Source organism: Tiliqua scincoides, chromosome 1 (genome assembly GCF_035046505.1).
Source record: "Tiliqua scincoides isolate rTilSci1 chromosome 1, rTilSci1.hap2, whole genome shotgun sequence".
Lineage (NCBI taxonomy): Eukaryota > Metazoa > Chordata > Lepidosauria > Squamata > Scincidae > Tiliqua > Tiliqua scincoides.
Genome location: NC_089821.1, coordinates 226,342,737 through 226,363,137, shown reverse-complemented (window position 1 = coordinate 226,363,137; position 20,401 = coordinate 226,342,737). Strand labels below are relative to the sequence as shown.

Sequence of the window (20,401 nt, the reverse complement as noted above, 5' to 3'; positions counted from 1 at the left end):
TCCCTCCCTGCCCCCATTCCTCCCCTTGCCATTTTGCTCTCTCCCCACCCTGCTTCTACCTTACCTGCTCCAGCATCCATGGTCAGTTTCAGTGATGTCCTGGGATGTGTCTCACAGCAGCACTCCCAAAATGTCTGCCGACAGTCCCATTTTGTGCAGCCACTGTGTGACAACCAGAAATGTCTTCCGCTGTCACAAAACCCTCTGCAGTACAGCCCAGTCCTTCATAGGACTGGGCTGTGAGTTCACTTGTTTATCTGCTTGTGAATGCTGTAGTTATAGACAATACAGTTATAGGATTTTTGGGTACAGAAGATTCTGACAAGGGATACCAAGTTAGGTCTGTTGATCTTTAGGGTTGCATGGGGATCCTCAGTGGCCCCTAGTGTCATTTCAGGTGACTCTCAGATCATGGTAAAAATAATAAAGGAAACATCTGTAACTTCTGAAAGTTACCAGGAGGTGGGGCTGGTCACCAACTCGCAAGTAAACACTCATATGTGGCTCCCTTTCACTTTCCATAGGGCTCAAGCTTTTTCTTTGTCAATTTTGTAACCCACCAAAAAATCAGGTTGCAACCCACTGGTGCGTTCTGACCCACAATTTGGGAACCACTGGCCTATTCAAGTACAAGTGGCCTATAGTACAAGTGGTTGCAATAAACATAGCAAATAATTGCAGACTGTTACATCTTCCATGTATAGCACTGTTAGATCACAACAAAGAATTAAGGGCCTAATCCTATGCAATTTTCCATTGCTGGTGCCGCCATGCCAATGGGACATGCACTGAACCCTGTGGTGGGGAGACAGTCTCTGAGCCCACATAAGAACATAAGTACAGCCCCCACTGGATCAGGCCATAGGCCCATCTAGTCCAGCTTCCTGTATCTCACAGCGGCCCACCAAATGCCCCAGGGAGCACACCAGATAACAAGAGACCTGCATCCTGGTGCCCTCCCTTGCATCTGACATAGCCTATTTCTAAAATCTGGAGGTTGCACATACACATCATGGCTTGTAATCCGTAATGGATTTTTCCTCCAGAAACTTGTCCAATTCCCTTTTAAAGGCATCTAGGCCAGATGCGGTCACCACATCCTATGGCAAGGAGTTCCACAGACCAACCACACACCGAGTAAAGAAATATTTTCTTTTGTCTGTCCTAACCCTCCCAACACTCAATTTTAGTGGATGTCCCCTGGTTCTGGTGTTATGTGAGAGTGTAAAGAGCATCTCTCTATCCACTTTATCCTTTCTATGCATAATTTTGTATGTCTCAATCATGTCCCCCCTCAGGCGCCTCTTTTCTAGGCTGAAGAGGCCCAAACGCCGTAGCCTTTCCTCATAAGGAAGGTGCCCCAGCCCAGTAATCATCTTAGTCGCTCTCTTTTGCACCTTTTCCATTTCCGCTATGTCCTTTTTGAAATGTGGTGACCAGAACTGAACGCAATACTCCAGGTGTGGCCTTACCATCGATTTGTACAACGGCAGTATAATATTAGCCGTTTTGTTCTCAATACCTTTTCTAATGATCCCAAGCATAAAATTAACCCTCTTCACTGCCGCCGCACATTGGGTCGACTGTTTCATCGACCTGTCCACCACCACGGCAAGATCTCTCTCCTGATCTGTCACAGACAGCTCAGAACCCAGCTCACATCAGCCTATATGTGAAGTTTTGATTTTTTGCCCCAATGTGCATGACTTTACACTTCTTACTTACATTGGAAGTACATACCCTCATACCCTCCTCAAGGTATGAGAACATTTGTTCCCTTACCTCGGGGCTGCATTGTGGTTGCACCACTGCTAGAAAGTTGGATAGGATTGGATAGGCCTCCTGGCTTGCCTGTTCCTGCACAAGAAAAGATTGTACTGCACAGCATTCTTGGCAGGGTATAAGGTAAGAAAATGCTGTGGTTCACAAATCAAACCAGAATAGTGTTTTTCAGTGAAACAAAGTTTAAGGATCACTGGGACTAGATCAGCTTTACAGCCCAATCCAAAGAATGGTTTGAGCAGTCGCAGGCTCCCTGCACCAGCACCAGAGTGTTGCAGACATGCCATGAGGCATGTTTGTGCAATCTCAGGACCAGCTGGGCCTGCGCAGAGGCCCTGAGCTGGCCCGACAAGGTATGTTTGCGCCAGGCAGCACAGGGGTTGGGAGAGGATGGCAGGGGGACGTTCTGGGATGGGGTGGGGGCATTTTTGGGCAGTGGGTGGAATGGGAATTGGATTGGGCCCAGGAGGGGCTGAGATGAGCCACTGCAGTGCAGACCACATCCTAACCCGCACTTCTGGCCCAGGCAGACTTACACTGGCTGCTTGAATTTGTACCAGCTAAACAGCTGGTGCAGATCTGAGTAGCTCCATAGGAGTGACTGGGGCTTGACGCAGGGTAAGGGGGAAAATTACCCTGAGGTGGCCTCCAGCTGTGTCCTAACCTGTGCTGGATACACTGTGGTTTGTGGCCTGCCTGTTCCAGGGCAGGTTAGGCTTGGGCTGCCTGTTGTTTCCATCCTTGTCATTTTTTGAAACTTGTGGATCCTAAAGCAGCAAAAAGGGTTTTCTTTCAATACCCAGAATATTGAGTGAGACTCATTTTGACTGAAGCTACCAAATCTCTAGTGATTTAAACTTACAAATGCTGCTATTGCAGGGGTGACTGTTACTACTCCACTAGCATACTATGAATCAGTATCGGTCAGTCCTTGGCCTGTTCTAGTAAGCAAAAGCTTATGGTCTGAGGTGAGGAATTGTTTGTGTATATATGCAGGGCCAGCCTTAGGAGCTGTGGGACCCAATGCAAAACATTTTTGAGGGGGCTCCCACCCCCATGTGGCCTCCCTGCTCACCAGGATGAGCAGTAACAGTGATACACCTGGAAGTGGCATCATCACAAATTGCTTTGGGGGGGGGGGTTGCAAACCAGTTGGATCTAGGGTTGGTCAGGAGGCAGGGCCGCTCAGGGGCAATACTCCACTCACTGTGCTCTTCCAGGTGTGCAACACCTGGGCATAGAAACATCTATGCTGGAGCATCAGTTACAGAATGAGGTGCCAGCTGTGGCTGTGGGTACTCCTTTCGCTGCCCCAGTGTGGGGGCCCTCCAAGCACAATTTGGCCAAATTGGTCAAACTGACCTAAGGACGGCCCTGTGTGTATGTGGGGATGGGTGAGGTTGAAGAAGCCAACTTGCTTGTATGTATAACCAGCCCTCCTGTGCCTAAAACTCTGAGAAAGCAAGCCTCAATACTCCTCAAGCCCTGCATTCCCAGCAGTGTGCAGTGTAAGCTCTTTCAACTGTGGTCAGCAATCAGATCTAATGAGGGAAATCAGTATTAATCTGCTGTCACTATTACATGCAGAATAAACAAAGGACTCTTATCTGAAAAGGATAGTAAGATTAATGCTTATTTGAAAAATCAATGAGGAACCCATCCTTGCATGCTAGGCTACTGACAGAACCAGGTGCAAGTGGTGAAGAAAAATCTCGGGGGGGGGGGCCACCACAACAGGGAATTACTAATTGCTTTAGTCAGTGAGTTTTGCAGTATAATAAGTTAGCTTCCAAAAAAAGCCAGTGGTGTGAAAACTTGTGGACAGCAGGGGATGATGATTTGCAAGGGTGTGGCTAGCTAGTTCAATGTTTTCTTTTATGCCTGCCTGTCAAGATACAGGAAGATTTATCTGATAGTAGATAGTCTCCAAAGTTTCAGAAAACTGATGGTATCAAAAACAGGCTGGCAAAAGGGATGATGCAGTGTGCAGTAACGCACCTACATCTCTAGAAGGGGGACTTGAAAGAAGAGGCAGATTCTTTTTTTCAAAGATATATTTATTTTATTTACAATGACACAGTCTGGGCAGAGGCACTAGTCTGAAACCTGCTCCAACCCAACCTAATAGATTAGATGACCCTAACCCTAACCTCATCCACTGAAGGGAGTGGTGTCCAGGTTAATGTGGCATGCCTTTCCTCCTAGACCAACAGATTATTTCTTTCATCAGCTGCTGTTGGGCAGGAAGAATATGGTTTGGCCCTCTTTCTGACAGAGATGGGGAAAAAATGGTTGCAACTTTTTGTGAACAAAAACTCACTACTCAAAATGCAATGTCATGTCATGAATTGTGGATGTTAAGTGTTGTGACCTAATGCCGTTATATCTTTATTCCCTTTTCGTTGGAGTGTTTTTAGACTTATTTTGATAACAAAGTTCTTAATTATATGAAAAAAACAGCTATTTATGAATTGGTGCAAACGACAGTGGTCTGAAAGGAGAGGCATTTAGTCCAATGTTGCAATATCGTCCAATTAATGTGGTTGCTTAGAAAATCAAGGCTGATATAGCCCCTGCACATCATAAACTGATTACAGACCCCTTTTAGGGCCAACCTACATTACATGTAATGGTATGTAACATAGAGTGCAATCCTAACCCCTTATGTCAGTGCTTTCCAGCACTGGCATAGCGGTGCCAATGGGACATGTGCTGCATCCTGCAGTTGGGTGTCACTCACAGAGGCCTCCTCAAAGTAAGCAAATGTTTGTACCCTTACCTTAGAGCTGCATTGCCCTTATGTCACTGCTGGAAAGCACTGACATAAGGGGTTAGGATTGCATCCATAGTCTGACAGTCTTTTTTTTTTTTTTAAGGCTTTGAAAGCTGTTTCAGAAGTCAAGAAGCGGGGGGGGGGGGGAGTGGTGCTTAACCTCCTTTTCCCAGTCCTTGTTTCACCACTCCAAATCAAATCTCACCCATCCCCAGCAATCTTTTCTCCCACAGGGTATCAAATGCCTATGAAATGTTCTCCTCTATTCCATGCACTCTTTCACAAACGTGAAAGGTGACTTTTCAGGATTACGAAATCATCTGTCAGACTGCAGTTACATACATTTGCAACTAATGAGTACTTTGGCCCTAACATTTACAGCTGAAATTTGAGGCACTGCTTTTCCATTGAGAGAATAAGTTATAATAATAGGTTGCTATTCCTATGTGCTACAGTCTTGAAAGGAAAAGGGCAAAAGAATAGCTCTGACTAAAGCACGCAGAGACTGCTCCATATGACTGCTCAAGCCAGGGACAGTGTCAGGGGCTGGCCAGGTTGGGCAGCGACTGAGGGTCTACAGACTCACAGGGACCCTCCAGTCAAACCATGAAGCCCTGGCTGCTGGCAGGAATTGGTTTCCTTGGCTGCCTTGTTTGCCCTGTCCATCAGAAGTCCCTGTGGTGAGGCAGATGCCTCTGAGGAAGTCAATTTGCTGGAGGGAGGGTGGCGAGAGATGACTACAGAGTTAATCTCTCTGTCATTATTCCTCTGGGCAGCTGCTGCCTCTGTGCCAGTAACATAGCTAGGGGAAGCAAAACAGTAAGTACTGTGGTCGCTGTGTGAGCAGCTGTGTAAGCAGGCTCCTACTCACCGTCGGAGCCATTCTGGGCAACAACAGCAACACATAGGTACTTGCAGAACCAAATGGTATCTCCTGCATGTTCATGTCACTGCTCAGGATGGCTCCCTCGGCAAGTGGGAGGGGGCCGCTTACATGGGTTCTTATGGCACCTGTAGTATTTACCATTCCCCCCCTCAGCTATGCTACTGTCCTGAACACTTTTCCCTCATCATCCCAATGGCGCTGAGCAATAGCATGCAGAAAGATCAGTCACCTTTACTTTCTCAATCACCTGGAAAGGTTGAAAGGGAGTATTTTGGCTGCTCTTTTCCCAGTGTCCCAGCAGCCCCGAGATGGGAAAGTTCAAACTGCTCAGGATGAGAAAGGAAGGTTCATCTCTGCATGTGCCAGAACACCATGTTCGGCACAGGTCCTCCACAACTTGCTCTCAGCCCTGGCTGGAGCCAAAGAACCTGAATAAAAAGAGCCACAAAAGCCAGTCTGTCTGCATGTGACATCTCACTTGCCCACCATTTGGACATATCTTTTGTTTTCCTAAGTAAAAACCCCACTTTTGGCAAGCATCAGAATGCTTGGAATAGAAAGTAAGTATTTTAAGAACATTAATTGTAAGAAATAATAATTGCTTATTTCACATGTTGTTTCACTGGACTTATTTCTTTCAGGCACAACTGTCTCAGGCTTTAAATGGCATTTCCGATAAAGCAAAGGAAGCAAAAGAATTTCTGGTTCAACTGAAAAACATATTACAGCAAATACAGGTAATAATTAGGGGATTCTAGCTGTTTTAAGCACACTTATTATGCATTAAGTTATTAAGCACAGAGCAACCATGACTAATGGGCCAATCCTATTGGTCCCGTATGATGCTATCCAGCGGTCACAAAAGGCAGCACTGCAGGCTGGCTGCTACTTGAGTGAGTGCCCAGTTACACATGTTAGCAGACTCTAGAAACCCACTAGCCCCAATAAGTACAAGTAGTGAGTGGGGGGGGGGAGGTGGGGGGGCGGAATGGGGTGGCAATGGGGGCAGGAAGGAGGGCAGATTGGGACTGGGAAGAGAGCGGGATCAGTGGTAGTGGTGATCGCCAAATTCCTGGCCTCGGTTTACTTTCATCGGCCAGCTATGGAGCTGGTGCAGGTCTTAGTAGACCCAGTGGCCTGGCAGGAGCTTCCCTGGGGCAAGGGAACAAATGTTTCCTTGCCTGAGGAGACCTCTGGAGGCCAAGACTCCCCTGCAGGATACAGCAGGTGCCACACTGGTGCCACTGTATCGTTGCACGGAGAGTTAGGATTGGGCTGTAAACTGGTAGACTAGCAGCACTATACATGTCTACTCAAACGTAAGTTTTATTGACTTCAATGGGACTTACTCCCAGGTAAGTGTTAATAGGGTGGCAGCCTAGGGTTTATTCCTGGGAATAATTCCTATCAAAGGCAATGAGATGTAATTCTGAGAAGATGCACATAGGATTGTGTGGTAACAGTAAGACTCATTACATTCAATGAAATTAGGCTGCAATCCTGTATACATTTCTTTGTTTGTTCCATTGACCTGGTTGAGGTTCACTGCAGGCTAGGCACATATAGGACTCTATTGTAAGCATAGCTTAGTCTGATTTCAATTATGTCCTTAACTGTGAGCAAATGCTAAAAGCCACAAGCCAGCACAATGCCCAGCTCTGTGCTAGCGATGCGGCCTAAATGTTTTGACAGAATGCATTACCATGCTTGTCCTTTTGGAAAATCAAGCCCTAATGGAATTGAGTGCAACATAAAAAAAAATCGGTTTTTAGACCATAATCATCTGCAGACTTTCTAGGAAGTGAAATCTCGGAAGAAGAGATCTAGTCACCTATCCTTAACTATGAATTCAGTAGGACCTCCTTTTGAATAAACATTCCAAGGGCCCAATCCTAACTAAATGTTCACAAAGTGCATCAGCACTAGTATTGGTTCTGCTGCATCCTGTTGGCAGATGACAACCATGCAAGTGTAGAGGTAAGTAATATATATATATTACCTCGAAGCATACTTGAGGTGGGGTGTTGAGTGGGAAAGGTTCCACTGATACGTGCCCATGAAATGCCCCCTTGAGGCCCTGATCCTTGCCCACCCTCACCCACCCTTACCAGCTGCAGCAGGCATGTAAGGCTCTGGTGATGAGCCTGTGACATTTGTGGCAGCATGTGCAAAATGGCCACTGATGGAGTGATGTGAGCGCCATTGGCAGTCATTTTGTTACAGTGGAAAACTGACTTGGAGCAATAGACATGGCACTGTACCTAAAAATATTTACATTTATTTTTGATAAATTAGAATAATCTTGATAAATAATTATGTTTTACTTATTGATTTTTAAAAAAAAAATGTTTTCTTGATTCCTGTGCTGATGCTCCCTTATGGTAAGCCATTCTAAGGGCCCCTTTGGGAGCAGAGAGGTGGGATTAACAGTGCTAAATAAAGAAATACAAATGAGTCAAATAAAACTGAAATCTTCTGGACGTAAACTGCAATTGCAAATTGTTTTCAGATTGTAGTGGGGCATATGGAAGCAAATTTGAGGGCAGTGAGTCTAACCCACTACAAACATCTCCTATGCAAGCCCCACTGAAAGAAGAGGAGTTGGTCATAATCACAGCTGTGTTCTTATGGAGCTCCCCTTCATATCAGTGGGATTTGCAAAGAAAAGATTCCTAATGGGAGCAAAAATTCCTTATATCTTTATAATACATTTCCCCTGAAGTGGAAAGAATGCTATCGGTTTACAGTATGTCAATCTTCTGGCATAATTATCATGACAGCACCCGCTGCAGCCATGTTACAGCAAGCAGTGAATGCCATCACTTGTAAACAAATTGTATGAGCGGCATGACTTGGCAAAGCCGTACGAAATTTCATTTGGAAATGAAATGTTAATACATCAAGGAAACCTGGTTCTTCTTCTGCAGAAGCGAACGTGGCTTTTTGTGTCTTCCAGGAAAACGGCTTGGACTACGAAGCCTGTCTGGTGGCTCAGTGTGATGCCTTAGTGGACGCATTGACTCGTCAGAAGGCCAAACTGCTCACAAAAGTGACCAAAGAGCGTGAGCACAAGCTGAAGGTGAGTGAAAGCCTCATTCAATATCCATCAGCAGTACCCTTTTCTCCACTGAGTACTGCCTCAACCCTGCCTGAGCTTAGTAAGGGACTGGAGCCCCTCTCTTTCCTTTGTAACATCTAATTGCACCTTGCATAGAACTTTGGGGAGGCAATGCTGGAAGAGGGCCCTGCCCTTTGCCCCACTGAAAAATAACGTATGAGCCGGGAGTAACTAGAGACTTCTAAATGTTTGTCTCGAAGTGATGCTATCTCTTTATGTTCACTCCCTAGCGGGAGTTGGGGGGGGGAATTCCTACTGAAAATAACTGGCTAAATCCTAAAAGGCCACTGCATGATTACTACTACTAGATCCAGTGGATACACTGCCCCACACAGAGCACTGCTTTGCTCCACTAAAGGTTTTGGGAGGGGGGTGGTTGTGGTGATTGTCTTTTAATTTGTGTGTCTGCCTTGATTTAATGAATAAGAGCTCAAAAAAGAGGCACAGATCCAGTTAAAAAAAAAATCTGTGGCAGCTGCATTCCCCCCAAAAGTGCAGTCACGTTCCAAATTCCACCCACAAGTCCTCCATAGCCCCATACCTGCTTCCATAGGTTATCTCTCCATACCTCTGCCCTGGTGCCCTGGTGCCCTCTTTAACCTGCCCCCTGGCTTTTCAAAAGGCAGAAGAGAACTGTCAAATAGGAAAGAAGTGTGCAGCCGAATCTAGTGGCAGGGTAGAGTGTTCCTGCTGTAACCACTTTACTTTACTCTCTTCCACACGCCCTTTCACTCTATTCCCTGCCCTTTATCTCTTGAAAAGCCAAGGAGCAGGAGCAGCAGTGACACTAATGTGCAGCTGGATGATATAAGAGGAAGAGAAGGGGCATATGCCATAGGGGTGAGCAGTGTGTTTTGTTTGACACAGAGATGAAGTGGGGGGGAGAGTGGCTCACTTCCCTGCCGAAGGACTTGAGAGAGAGGGTTGCAGAGGCGGGATGGGGAAAGGTGCCTTTATCTGCCATCTCAGGAATGGGGGAGTGGTGGTAGTTGGGCTGGTCCTGCTAATTTCTCATTCATGTAATGGGAGCCTCACCTGCTAAGGTGGCCTGCTCCACCTAGCAAAGGAGATCAGCTATGACAGCAGTTCAGTGGCAACCATGTGTGAGAATGAAGATCCTATCATGAAAGTAATCTGGTTGGCAAATCCTTTCCTTATCTTGTCTTTCCCCTCTTTGCCAGTTCCACTCTTCCTGCTTTCAAAGGTGAGATTTGTTTTAAAAATGGGGGAGTATCTAAGAGCAGAAGTCCAGTTCTATCCTGAACTCTCTTTCCAACTGTAGCCAGCTGAGATGCCTCCATTTTTATTTTAACACTGCCTGAATAGATTGTCCCTTACTTGGGCATGAGTTCACATTATCCAGCACCAACAGCATGATGCCAGGATTCCCGCACATAAGCAGTGCTCAGGTCTGATTTGGAGTTCTTCATGTTGCAGTGCTCATCATCAGAGGAATGCACTGGCATTTAGTGACTTTCATTAAAGGCTTGAAATTCAGTGCTCCTGAAGTCAACGGATTCAGCACCCATTCGGGTCGAAGTTATTCAGCCGTGAAAAGAAATAGGTCCTGAAGATTTAATCTCCTCTGCAAATTGAGGTTTGCCCATGTATGACATTTTGGCGAACTAATTATCAGTGTTTACAACCCGGAGCAAATAAATGGTGCTGATGCAGAGGGGCAGTGGCCGTATGGCTGCTGGAGCAGATACCGCTCCAAGGAACTGTCCTTCTCTTCTCTGCTGTGGCTTCTGAAATAATATACTTAATTCAGTGAAAGCAGGGAGGATTATTTACTACGCATAGAGTTTTTCTTTCCCCAGGTTGTGTGGGACCAGATAAATCACTGTACTCTGAAACTACGGCAGTCTACAGGGCTTATGGAGTATTGCCTTGAAGTAATCAAAGAGAATGATCCTTCTGGGTTTTTGCAGGTATGTTTGCTTCTAATTTTGTGGCAAATGAGCAGTCTGAGCAAATGAGCAATATGTGGCAAATGAGCAATAGATTATATTCCTAGAGTGATCTATTTGGTGACCTTAATCCAGAGCCTCACATACGTGATGAGCACGCAAGCCTCATGCCTTCATACATAGGCTATCCATCCATTTTAACAGTGGAAACTAGAGATAGATGAGCTCCCTTGAGTGATGTATTTACATAGGCTTAATTAAGAGTTGTCTTCTGGATGACTGAAATTAATCTGTTCTGAAAACCGCATTGATGAGGATCACAGTCTCCGCTTGCCAAGGCCTTATGGGCCCCATTTCAGAGTCTGCAGCATGTACACAGTCTCCAAAAGGGACTGACAACCCCCCCCCCCCCCAAAAAAAAAAACCCAGACCACACAGATTTTAACTCTAGGCTAGTTGGTTATAGAATTGAACATCATCACAAGAGGAAGTGGATCAATTATGTTCATTAAAAAAGTGCATGCACAGCTGCTGCCTCTGGTGAAATGAATGAAGCAAGGGCAAGGAATTCTGTGCAAATTCTGTACAAAATCAGATAAGAGCATCTGAGTGAAGAACAGATTATGGAATTGGGACGCGCGTCACAGTTGGCTTTTACTGGCAGACGCAGCAAGTAACATCTGGAATTTCCTTACTTTGGTGGTAGAGCCAAAGTAGAGCTCTAGTACAGTGGTTCTCAAACTCTCAGGAAGTCTGAGAAGCACTGATAAGTCTTGACAGGGTGGGGACTGGAATGGGGAGATGTCCCGATGGCGCCACAGCAATCATGGTGCTGCGCGCACCCCGGCACATTTCAACATACCTGGGCGGACTGTGTAGCCTCCCAGAGGGTCTGGAAATTCCCAGAGGGTCTGGGAGGCTTGCAGCCCCCTCTGCCAGCCTCCCCTCAGTTGCAGTGGGCTCCAATCTGCAGTCAGAACCCATTTCTGGTTTGTGGTTGGAGCTCTGGAGCGTGGTGTTTCCAAAACCAGAAGTGGGTTCCAACTGCAGGTTGTCTTGGCCCCTAGAGTACCTGCAGCCACCATCCCTTGCAGTCGAAGTCCCTTTTCTCTTATTATTCTGTGTCTTTGCCTTGTGCTTTTGAAGACCAAATGCTCCCCTTTCAGATTTCAGATGCTTTAATCAAACGTGTTCAAGTGTCTCAAGAGCAGTGGGTTAAAGGAGCTCTGGAACCAAAAGTATCTGCAGAATTTGACCTGACTTTGGATAGCGACCCATTGCTGCAGTCTATTCACCAGCTGGACTTCATTCAGATGAAATGTAGGGGTGAGCTTTTGTAGACTGCTTGTTTTTTGTCTTTCCTGTGTTTCTTTTGCACTAAGATTTCAAACAGTGGTGGTAATGGCGAGGCAGACACGAGGAAGGACAGGGAATCTCTTTTCCAGATATGAGCTACCATTTCTGTGTTGAGAAATGCTTCTTCTCCCATGACCCCCAAAAACTTAGGCAGTATCATTAGATAGTGGGAGACATCTGAGAAGAAAAACTACACCAGACTGGTGCCATCTGTTCTTTTCTAAAATGGAGATGTTTGCCAATGTAGCCGCAACCTTAAAAATAGTTTTGCTCTATTTTAGAGCACAGCAGATCTGCAGTGCTAGCAGTAAGGGAAATCAATTCTCCATTCAGAAACTCCTGTTTATTCATACTCGTCTTTGGAGGGGGTGGAGCTTCTTGATCATTACAGGAGTGGAGAAGTGCAATGGACTGAGTGCCCTGGTTAAATTCTTGAAGCTCATGGGCAAAAGGTCTTTAACGTTAACATAGTAAGAGAAGTTTTAACCTATATGAGATGGTAAAGCTGTCTAGACTCTTAATACTTTATAGTGCAGGTAGATTGAATGAATGAATGAATGAACACTCCCACACACACAAATTGCTCCCGATAGAAAACCAGATCTCATGGCTTAGGAAGCCTTCTCCCTGGTATATATGTATTAATGTATGGGGACTGTTTTATATGGAGGGGCATTCATTCATGTGACCTCCCCACCTGCAGCCTGAAGTTGTACTGCCCAAATGAATGTCTTCTCCAAAATTCTCCTGTGTGCATTTTGGGATTGTATATTCTCTAATATACTGTTTAAAAAATATTTTAAACATTTCATTTTTATGTCAGCAGTTTAAATATGACAGCCTCTGACTTTTGTATTTGAGATGAAATTAGTATTAGCATATTTGATACTTGCAACATGCAACAATAATTGGTATTTGGCAGTTTTGACAGTTGTGCTAATATTAACATTTACTATGTTGATGATTGATAGTATTCACTTTTCAGTGGTAATATGGTGGATATGATATAGCATTTGGTTGTTGGCACAATTTTATAGCTGACATGCAACAGTAGTCATTATTTGACAGCTCTTGTTGAAATTCTAACAGTTGTTGATAGTTTACTGCTTCCAGCATTTGCTATTTACCCTGCCAAAAAAATAATCAAGTAGCACACTATGATTTTGAAGTGCTGAATTCAAAATTTTGTTGAAGGGTGTGTGTTTTTCTTCAGAATTTCATGTTAGTTCTTTTATGAAATGAGAAAAGGAAGGGGGTTTTATGTGGGCATGGTAACTAGGGCAATCTGTATAAAACGTTTGTGTGTGTGTGAGAGTGAGTGAGTGAGTGAGTGAGAGAGAGAGAGAGAGAGAGAGAGAGAGAGAGAGAGAGAGAACATAAGAACAGCCCCACTGGATCAGGCCATAGGCCCATCTAGTCCAGCTTCCTATATCTCACAACGGTCCACCAAATGCCCCACGGAGCATACCAGATAACAAGAGACCTGCATCCTGATGCCCTCCCTTGCATTGGCATTCTGACATAGCCCATTTCTAAAATCAGGAGGTCACACATACACATTATGGCTTGTAACCCATAATGGATTTTTCCTCCAGAAACTGGTCCAATCCCCTTTTAAAGGCATCCAAGCCAGATGACATCACCACATCCTGCGGCAAGGAGTTCCACAGACTGACCACATGCTGAGTGTCCCCTGGTTCTGGTGTTATGTGAGAGTGTAAAGAGCATCTCTCTATCCACTTTATCCTTCCCATGCATAATTTTGTATGTCTCAATCATGTCCCCCCTCAGGCGTCTCTTTTCTAGGCTGAAGAGGCCCAAACGCCATAGCCTTTCCTCATAAGGAAGGTGCTCCAGCCCAGTAATCATCTTAGTCGCTCTCTTTTGCACCTTTTCTATTTCCACTATATCTTTTTTGAGATGTGGCGACCAGAACTGGATGTGATACTCCAAGTGTGGCCTTACCATCGATTTGTACAACGGCATTATAATATTAGCTGCTTTGTTCTCAATACCTTTTCTACTGATCCCAAGCATAGAATTGACCTTCTTTACTACCGCTACACATTGGGTCAGCACTTTCATCGAGTTGTTCACCATCACCCCAAGATCTCTCTCCTGACCTGTCACATACAGCCAGAACCCATCAGCCTATATGTGAAGTGTTTACTTTTTGCCCCAATGTGCATGACTTTACACTTACATTGAAACACATCTGCCATTTTGGGGGCGGGCGGAGTTAACACTCAGTGAAGTAGCAGGGAACCTTGGAGGGCTCCTGGGGGGACTGCTAAATAGATGTGTTTTTCAAGTGCCTCTACAATGAGGTACTCTTCGTTGCCAAGAAGAAGGAACGAAGGCTGAGAGCTTGAACGGAGGAGTCTCTTGAAATGGCAACTTCAGAGATTTTTTCCCCGTTTGCTCTGTGCTGAATCACATTGTATCCCGGACGCCATCTTCAGAGACTTTTCGGACAGCTGAGGACTCCCCCCCCCCCACGGCCTAGATACAACAACATGACAGTGAAAAAAGCTTTAAATTGTGAGTAACCAGCTCATTAAAAGGCTATAAAAAGAACTGCAATCAAGAGGTTGGAAGGAGGAAAAGATAACTTTAAGATTATTTACGTTGGCTGGTAGCCACCCAGAGGGGAAATGAGCAAATCTGGATTTAAAGAAACCCTTGCTGGAGTATTTTTCTCTGTTTCGTAATAAGGGTGACTGCAAGAAAAGGACAGAGATAAGAAGATAAAAGATCACCCTTTTCAATGGTATGTATGGAAAAGAAATAAATAACTAATCTTCAATGGCTGAAATAACTTTTACTTTCGCTTTCCTAGCAAGAAGGCTCGATTCAAGCCTGGTCATTTAAAGGGATACTAATTTGACAGTGTTATTGACCTGGATTACTGATCCACCCCTTTTGGAAGAAGGGATGAAAGATAAAGACTTGGACGACTCTTTAATTGTTTGACTGATTTGACATTGTTATTGACTAGAAGTAGAATATTGACTTACACTTTTTGGATATAAAAATTGGAAATTAGCCCTACAAGAAGGTGAAACAAGATAATGAGAGTTGGTTGTTTTTTTTTAATTGTTGGACCATTTTATCTGTTTTTTACAGCCAGAGGTATATTGGCTTGATTTGATATTATAAGAATGGCATTTAAAAATTTAAATGATGTTAGTAAAAGCCAGTCCTTATTAATGGATTTGTTGTGGGATTTCAGAAGTGAAATGAAGCAACAGGTCAGAAAATTATCTGAACAAATGAAGCAAAGAAACTCCTCTCTGACAAGCATGCAGGAACAGACTACAAATAACAGACAAGAAAAAAGAATGGCTCAAATGTTGGATGAAACTAAAGAAGTGGAGATTTTTGAAATGAGACAGGAGATGGAAAAAGCAACCATCATTATCAGAATTAAGAATTTTTAGGAAGAAAAAAGAGGGAACTTTCAGAGAGCACGTCGTTTCAAGAAGAGAAAGAATTTTTGGATTAAATCCAAAAAGAACAGAATGAAGAAAAAGAAAGAAGAAAAGAGAGGGGTTAAGAAATTTAAGAGAGTTAAGAAGAAAAAGAAGAAGTGGAAGGAGCAGTGGGAGGAGCAAGAAGGAAAACACCAATAAGACAGAGAACAAAGGAAGTACTAAGACAGAAAGTGAAAATGACTGAACAAGAAATAGATTTTTTTTTCCTTTTGTAGATATTAATGGACCGAATTCTTTTTAGAAATGAAGAGTATTCCATTAATTATATTAAGTCAAAGTAGATGTAAATGAAAACTTGGAACACAAATATTGTGAAAATTAGAGTGGTATTAAGATAACTAAAAGGGTTATTCTTGAAAAGAGAAATTATATAAAATAATTTATAGATGGTATTTAATTCCAGAGAAAATAGTAAAAATGTACCCTGGGTCATCAAACAAATGTTGGATAAGTAAAGAATTGAGGGAATTTTATATTATATGTGGTGGATATGCGAAAAAGTAAAGAAATATTGGAAAATGATATATAAACTGTTACAAGAGATATTGAAGTGTGTATTACCATTTAAACTGAAAACATTCCTCTTAAATGCGATATTGGAAACTAAGAATCAGATAAGAAATATTTTAAATATTAGTTTAGTGATAAGAAGAGCATATAAGTAAAAATTTGAAGCCTTTTTATGATTGGATAGATAATTTTAGATAAAAAATATTGATTGTCTAGTTAAATTATTAATCAGTAGATTAACAAATATGATAATTTTTGTATTGATTAATAATTTCATTTTTAGACATTATCTTTTTTTTTTTACTAATGTATATTGTAATCAATGGCCAATACCCTCATGTGTAATCTGTGTAGTCCCAGCCCTAAGTCTAACCGATTTTCCTTACCTGTATATGTAATAAATAAATAAACTTCGTTTAAAAATGCTTGATCCCAAGCATAGAATTGGTCTTCTTCACAGCCGCCGCACATTGGGTTGACACTTTCATCGAGCTGTCCACCACGACCCCAAGATCCCTCTCCTGATCTGTCACAGACAGCTCAGAACCCAATAGCCTATATGTGAAGTTTTCATTTTTTGCCCCAATGTGCATGACTTTACACTTACTTACGTTGAAACACGTCTGCCATTTTGCTGCCCATTTTGCCAGTTTGGAGAGATCCTTCTGGAGCTCCTCACAATCACTTCTGGTCTTTACCACTTGGAAAAGTTTGGTGTCATCTGCAAACTTAGCCACCTCACTGCTCAACCATGTCTCCAGGTTGTTTATGAAGAGGTTGAAAAGCACTGTTCCCAGAACAGATCCTTGGGGCACACCGCTTTTCACCTCTCACCATTGTGAAAATTGCCCAGTGACACCCACTCCCTGTTTCCTGGTCTTCAACCAGTTCTCAATCCATGAGAGGACCTGACCTCTAATTCCCTGACTGTGGAGTTTTTTTAGTAACCTTTGGTGAGGGACCGTGTCGAACGCCTTCTGAAAGTCATGCCTGTTGACCTTTTCAAAGAATTTTAAAAGGTTCGTGAGGCAAGACTTACTCTTACAGAAGCCATGCTGATTCTCTCTCAGCAAGGCTTGTTCGTCTATGTGTTTTGAGATTCTATCTTTGATGAGGCATTCCACCATCTTACCCAGTATGGATGTTAGTCTGACTGGCCTATAGTTTCCCGAGTCCCCCCTCCATCCCTTTTTAAAAATTGGTGTGACATTTGCTATCCTCCAATCCTCTGACACCGTGGCCGTTTTGAGGGACAAGTTGCATATTTTAATCAAGAGATCAGCAACTTCATTCTTCAATTCCTTAATTACTCTTGGGTGGATGCCATCAGGGCCCGGTGACTTATTGATCTTTAATTTATCAATGAGGTCTGAAACATCTTCTCTTTTAACCTCTATCTGACTTAATTCCTTGGTCAGGAGGGGCTGTTCGGGCAGCGGTATTTGCCTGAGGTCTTCTGCCGTGAAGACAGATGCAAAGAACTCATTTAATTTCTCTGCCATCTCTAAGTCTCCTTTTATTTCCCCCTTCCCTCCCTCACCATCCAGAGGGCCAACTGCTTCTCTGGCGGGTTTCCTGCTTCTAACATATTTGAAGAAGCTTTTGTTATTCCCCTTAATGCTGCCGGTCATGTGTTCCTCATAGTCTCTCTTGGCCTCCCATATCACCTTCTTACATTTCTTTTGCTACAATTTATGTTCCTTTTTATTCTCCTCATTAGGGCAAGACTTCCATTTATGGAAGGAAGTTTCCTTGTCCTTTACGGCCTCTGTAACTTGGCTGGTTAGCCATGCAGTCACCCTCCTGGACTTAGTGGAGCCCTTCTTCCTTTGCGGTATACACTTCCGCTGGGCCTCTATTACTGTTATTTTAAGCAGCCTCCATGCACTCTGGAGAGATTGGACTCTTTTTACCTTCCCTTTCAACCTCCTTCTAACCAGCCTCCTCATTTGAGGGAAGTCAGCTTGTCGGAAGTCAAGGGTTTTTGTGAGAGATTTGCCCGGTATTCTTCCCCCGACGTACATTTCAAAACTGATCACAGCATGATCACTGTTCCCCAATGGCTCAGTAAAATTTACATCTCTAACCAGGTCCTGAGTACTGCACAATATTAAATCCAGAGTCACCTGTCCTCTCGTGGGCTCCATGACTAACTGCTCTAAGGCAGTCATTTAACATGTCAAGAAATCTGGTCTCCTTTTCGTGACCTGAACACAAATTGACCCAGTCTATATGAGGATAATTGAAGTCCCCCATGATTACAACCCTGTCCCTCCTTGTCACCTCCCTGATCTGCTTCCTCATTTCAATGTCCCCTTCCGGTTTCTGGTCTAGAGGACGATAGTACGCCCCCAATATTACATCACTCCTCAGGCCTGGTAATTTAACCAACAGAGATTCTATGGTGGAGTCTGACCTGCCTTTGATCTCTACTTTGCTGGATTCTATCCCTTCCTTAACGTAAACGGCCACCCCACCTCCAACATGCCCCTGCCTGTGCCTCCTGTACAGTTTATAGCCCGGGATTGTGCTATCCCACTGTTTCTTTGCATTCCACCAGGTTTCCGTTATGCCCACTATGTCAATGTTTTCCCTTGTCACCAGACATTCCAGTTCTCCCATCTTTGCCCGGAGACTTCGGGTATTTGCATAAAAGCATTTGTACATGGAATGCCCCAGGATGGGCTGCTTATTAGCTCCTTTATCTCTGCATCCTCTCATTGTGCCAAACCGTCTATCACATCCCACCCTGCTACCATTCCCAATTTCTTCTCCTACTCTTAGATTAGAGTAGGAGAAGATTAGATTAGAGAACAACAAGGTAAAGATATTGTTCTCTAATCTTCCCATCCTCGTCCCATAGGGATGAGGAGTCCTGAACCAGATGCCCCTTGGCTCCTGTCGGCTTTCCCCCAGGGATCAGTTTAAAAGCTGCTCTGCCACCTTTTTAATGTTATGCGCCAGCAGTCTGGTTCCATTCTGGTTCAAGTGGAGCCCATCCCTCTTGTACAGGCCCCGCTTGTCCCAAAACGTTCCCCAGTGCCTAACGAATCTAAACCCCTCCTCCCTACACCACCGTCTCATCCATGCTTTGAGACCCCTGATCTCCACCTGCCTCACTGGTCCTGCGCATGGAACAGGTAGCACTACCGAAAACACTACCCTTGAGGTCCTGGCTTTCAGCTTCCTACCTAACAGCCTAAATTTGGCCTCCAGGACCTCCACACTACACTTGCCCATGTAGTTGGTGCCAATATGCACCACAGCCGCTACCTCTCCCCCAGCACTGTCTACTAGCCTGCCTAGACGAGAAGTGATGTCTGCAACCTTCACACCAGGCAGGCAAGTCGCCATGCGGTCCTCACATCCGTCGCAAACCCCCCCTCTCTATGCCTCTAATAATCAAATCCCCCACTACAAGAAGCCTCCGACCCCCCTCCTCTGAGGAATATCCAGAGTGCATTTGGATATGGGCCTGTCCCCTGGAGAAGGGGTCCCCCGTAGGGGACTGTTTTCCTCCTCTCCAGGATGTCGTCCTCCAGCCCCAAGACTTCCCACCCAGGCAGCTGAGGAGCTGCACACCTGAGGTTGGGACAAAGCCTGATCATCCCCTGAAGTCTCCCCATGGTCCTTCTCTGCCTGCCTCTGCTTCTCCAGGTTGACCACCAAGGCTTCAAGGGAGTGGACGAATTCCCTGAGTCCCTGGAGCTCCTTGCACTGAGGACACACCCATGACTTATACCCCAGAGGCATATAGTCATACATGAGCCCCCGATGCAAATCACTGGATAGCCCCCACCCTGCTGCTGGCTGTCTGACTGCATAGTTTTTTGCGGTTTTTTTTAGGGGTACTTAAAAACCCTTCACTGATTTGCTGCCCTCTTCTCAAAGGGAGAGAAGGGCAGTGTCTGGGGCTCTGGCTTCCTCGCCCTGCTGCTGAACTTGCACGGAGGCTAAACTCGCGGTGCCTTACCTGGCACTTTGTTCCCGAGGCACTGGGTTCCCCAGAGGCCAAGCGTGCTTCTGCAGAGTCCCTCAATGTCCCAAGAGAGAGAGAGAGAGAGAGAGAGAGAGAGAGAGACCCAAGGCCTTTGAATATAGGAGTAACTGGTCTCTAGAAGCAGAGGCAAAACTAACTTAGGGCCCAATCCTATCCAAATATCCAGCACCGATGCAGCCCCAAAATAAGGGAACAAATGTTCCCTTACCTCGAGGAGGCTTCTGCAGGGTGCCATTGGCATGGCTGCATCAGAACTGGCAAGTTGGGTAAGATAGGGGCCTCAGAGACAGTATAGTTTTCTAAGCACAAAGTCTTGTTGCAAGAGTGTCATTATGATGAAAGTGCAGAATACAAGTACCCAGCACAGGAACAAAGATGACAAATAAAAATAAAATGAAATAAAATGAATGAAATGAAAATGAAGACAGGCCCAATGATGCAATTATTTTCTCTGCTGAATCAGAGAAAACTGGGGGAGAACTGTATGGTTCACAGATAACCGCCTTTGCTATTTATCTTCACGAGCAATTGTGCATAAATGATGATTCCTGTTCCGGCAAAGACCAAAGTTC

The 20,401-nt window shown here is 44.5% G+C and overlaps 1 protein-coding gene across 1 annotated transcript in view; it reads left to right on the top strand.

The window, feature by feature from the left end:
- Positions 1-20,401, top strand: part of TRIM67 (tripartite motif containing 67) — a 55,503-nt gene that overhangs the window by 12,205 nt on the left and 22,897 nt on the right. Inside the window, exons 2-5 of the mRNA XM_066611403.1 lie at positions 6,083-6,178; positions 8,398-8,520; positions 10,380-10,490; positions 11,636-11,795. Coding sequence (XP_066467500.1) covers positions 6,083-6,178; positions 8,398-8,520; positions 10,380-10,490; positions 11,636-11,795 — 490 coding nt within the window. The remainder of the gene's footprint in view (positions 1-6,082; positions 6,179-8,397; positions 8,521-10,379; positions 10,491-11,635; positions 11,796-20,401) is intronic.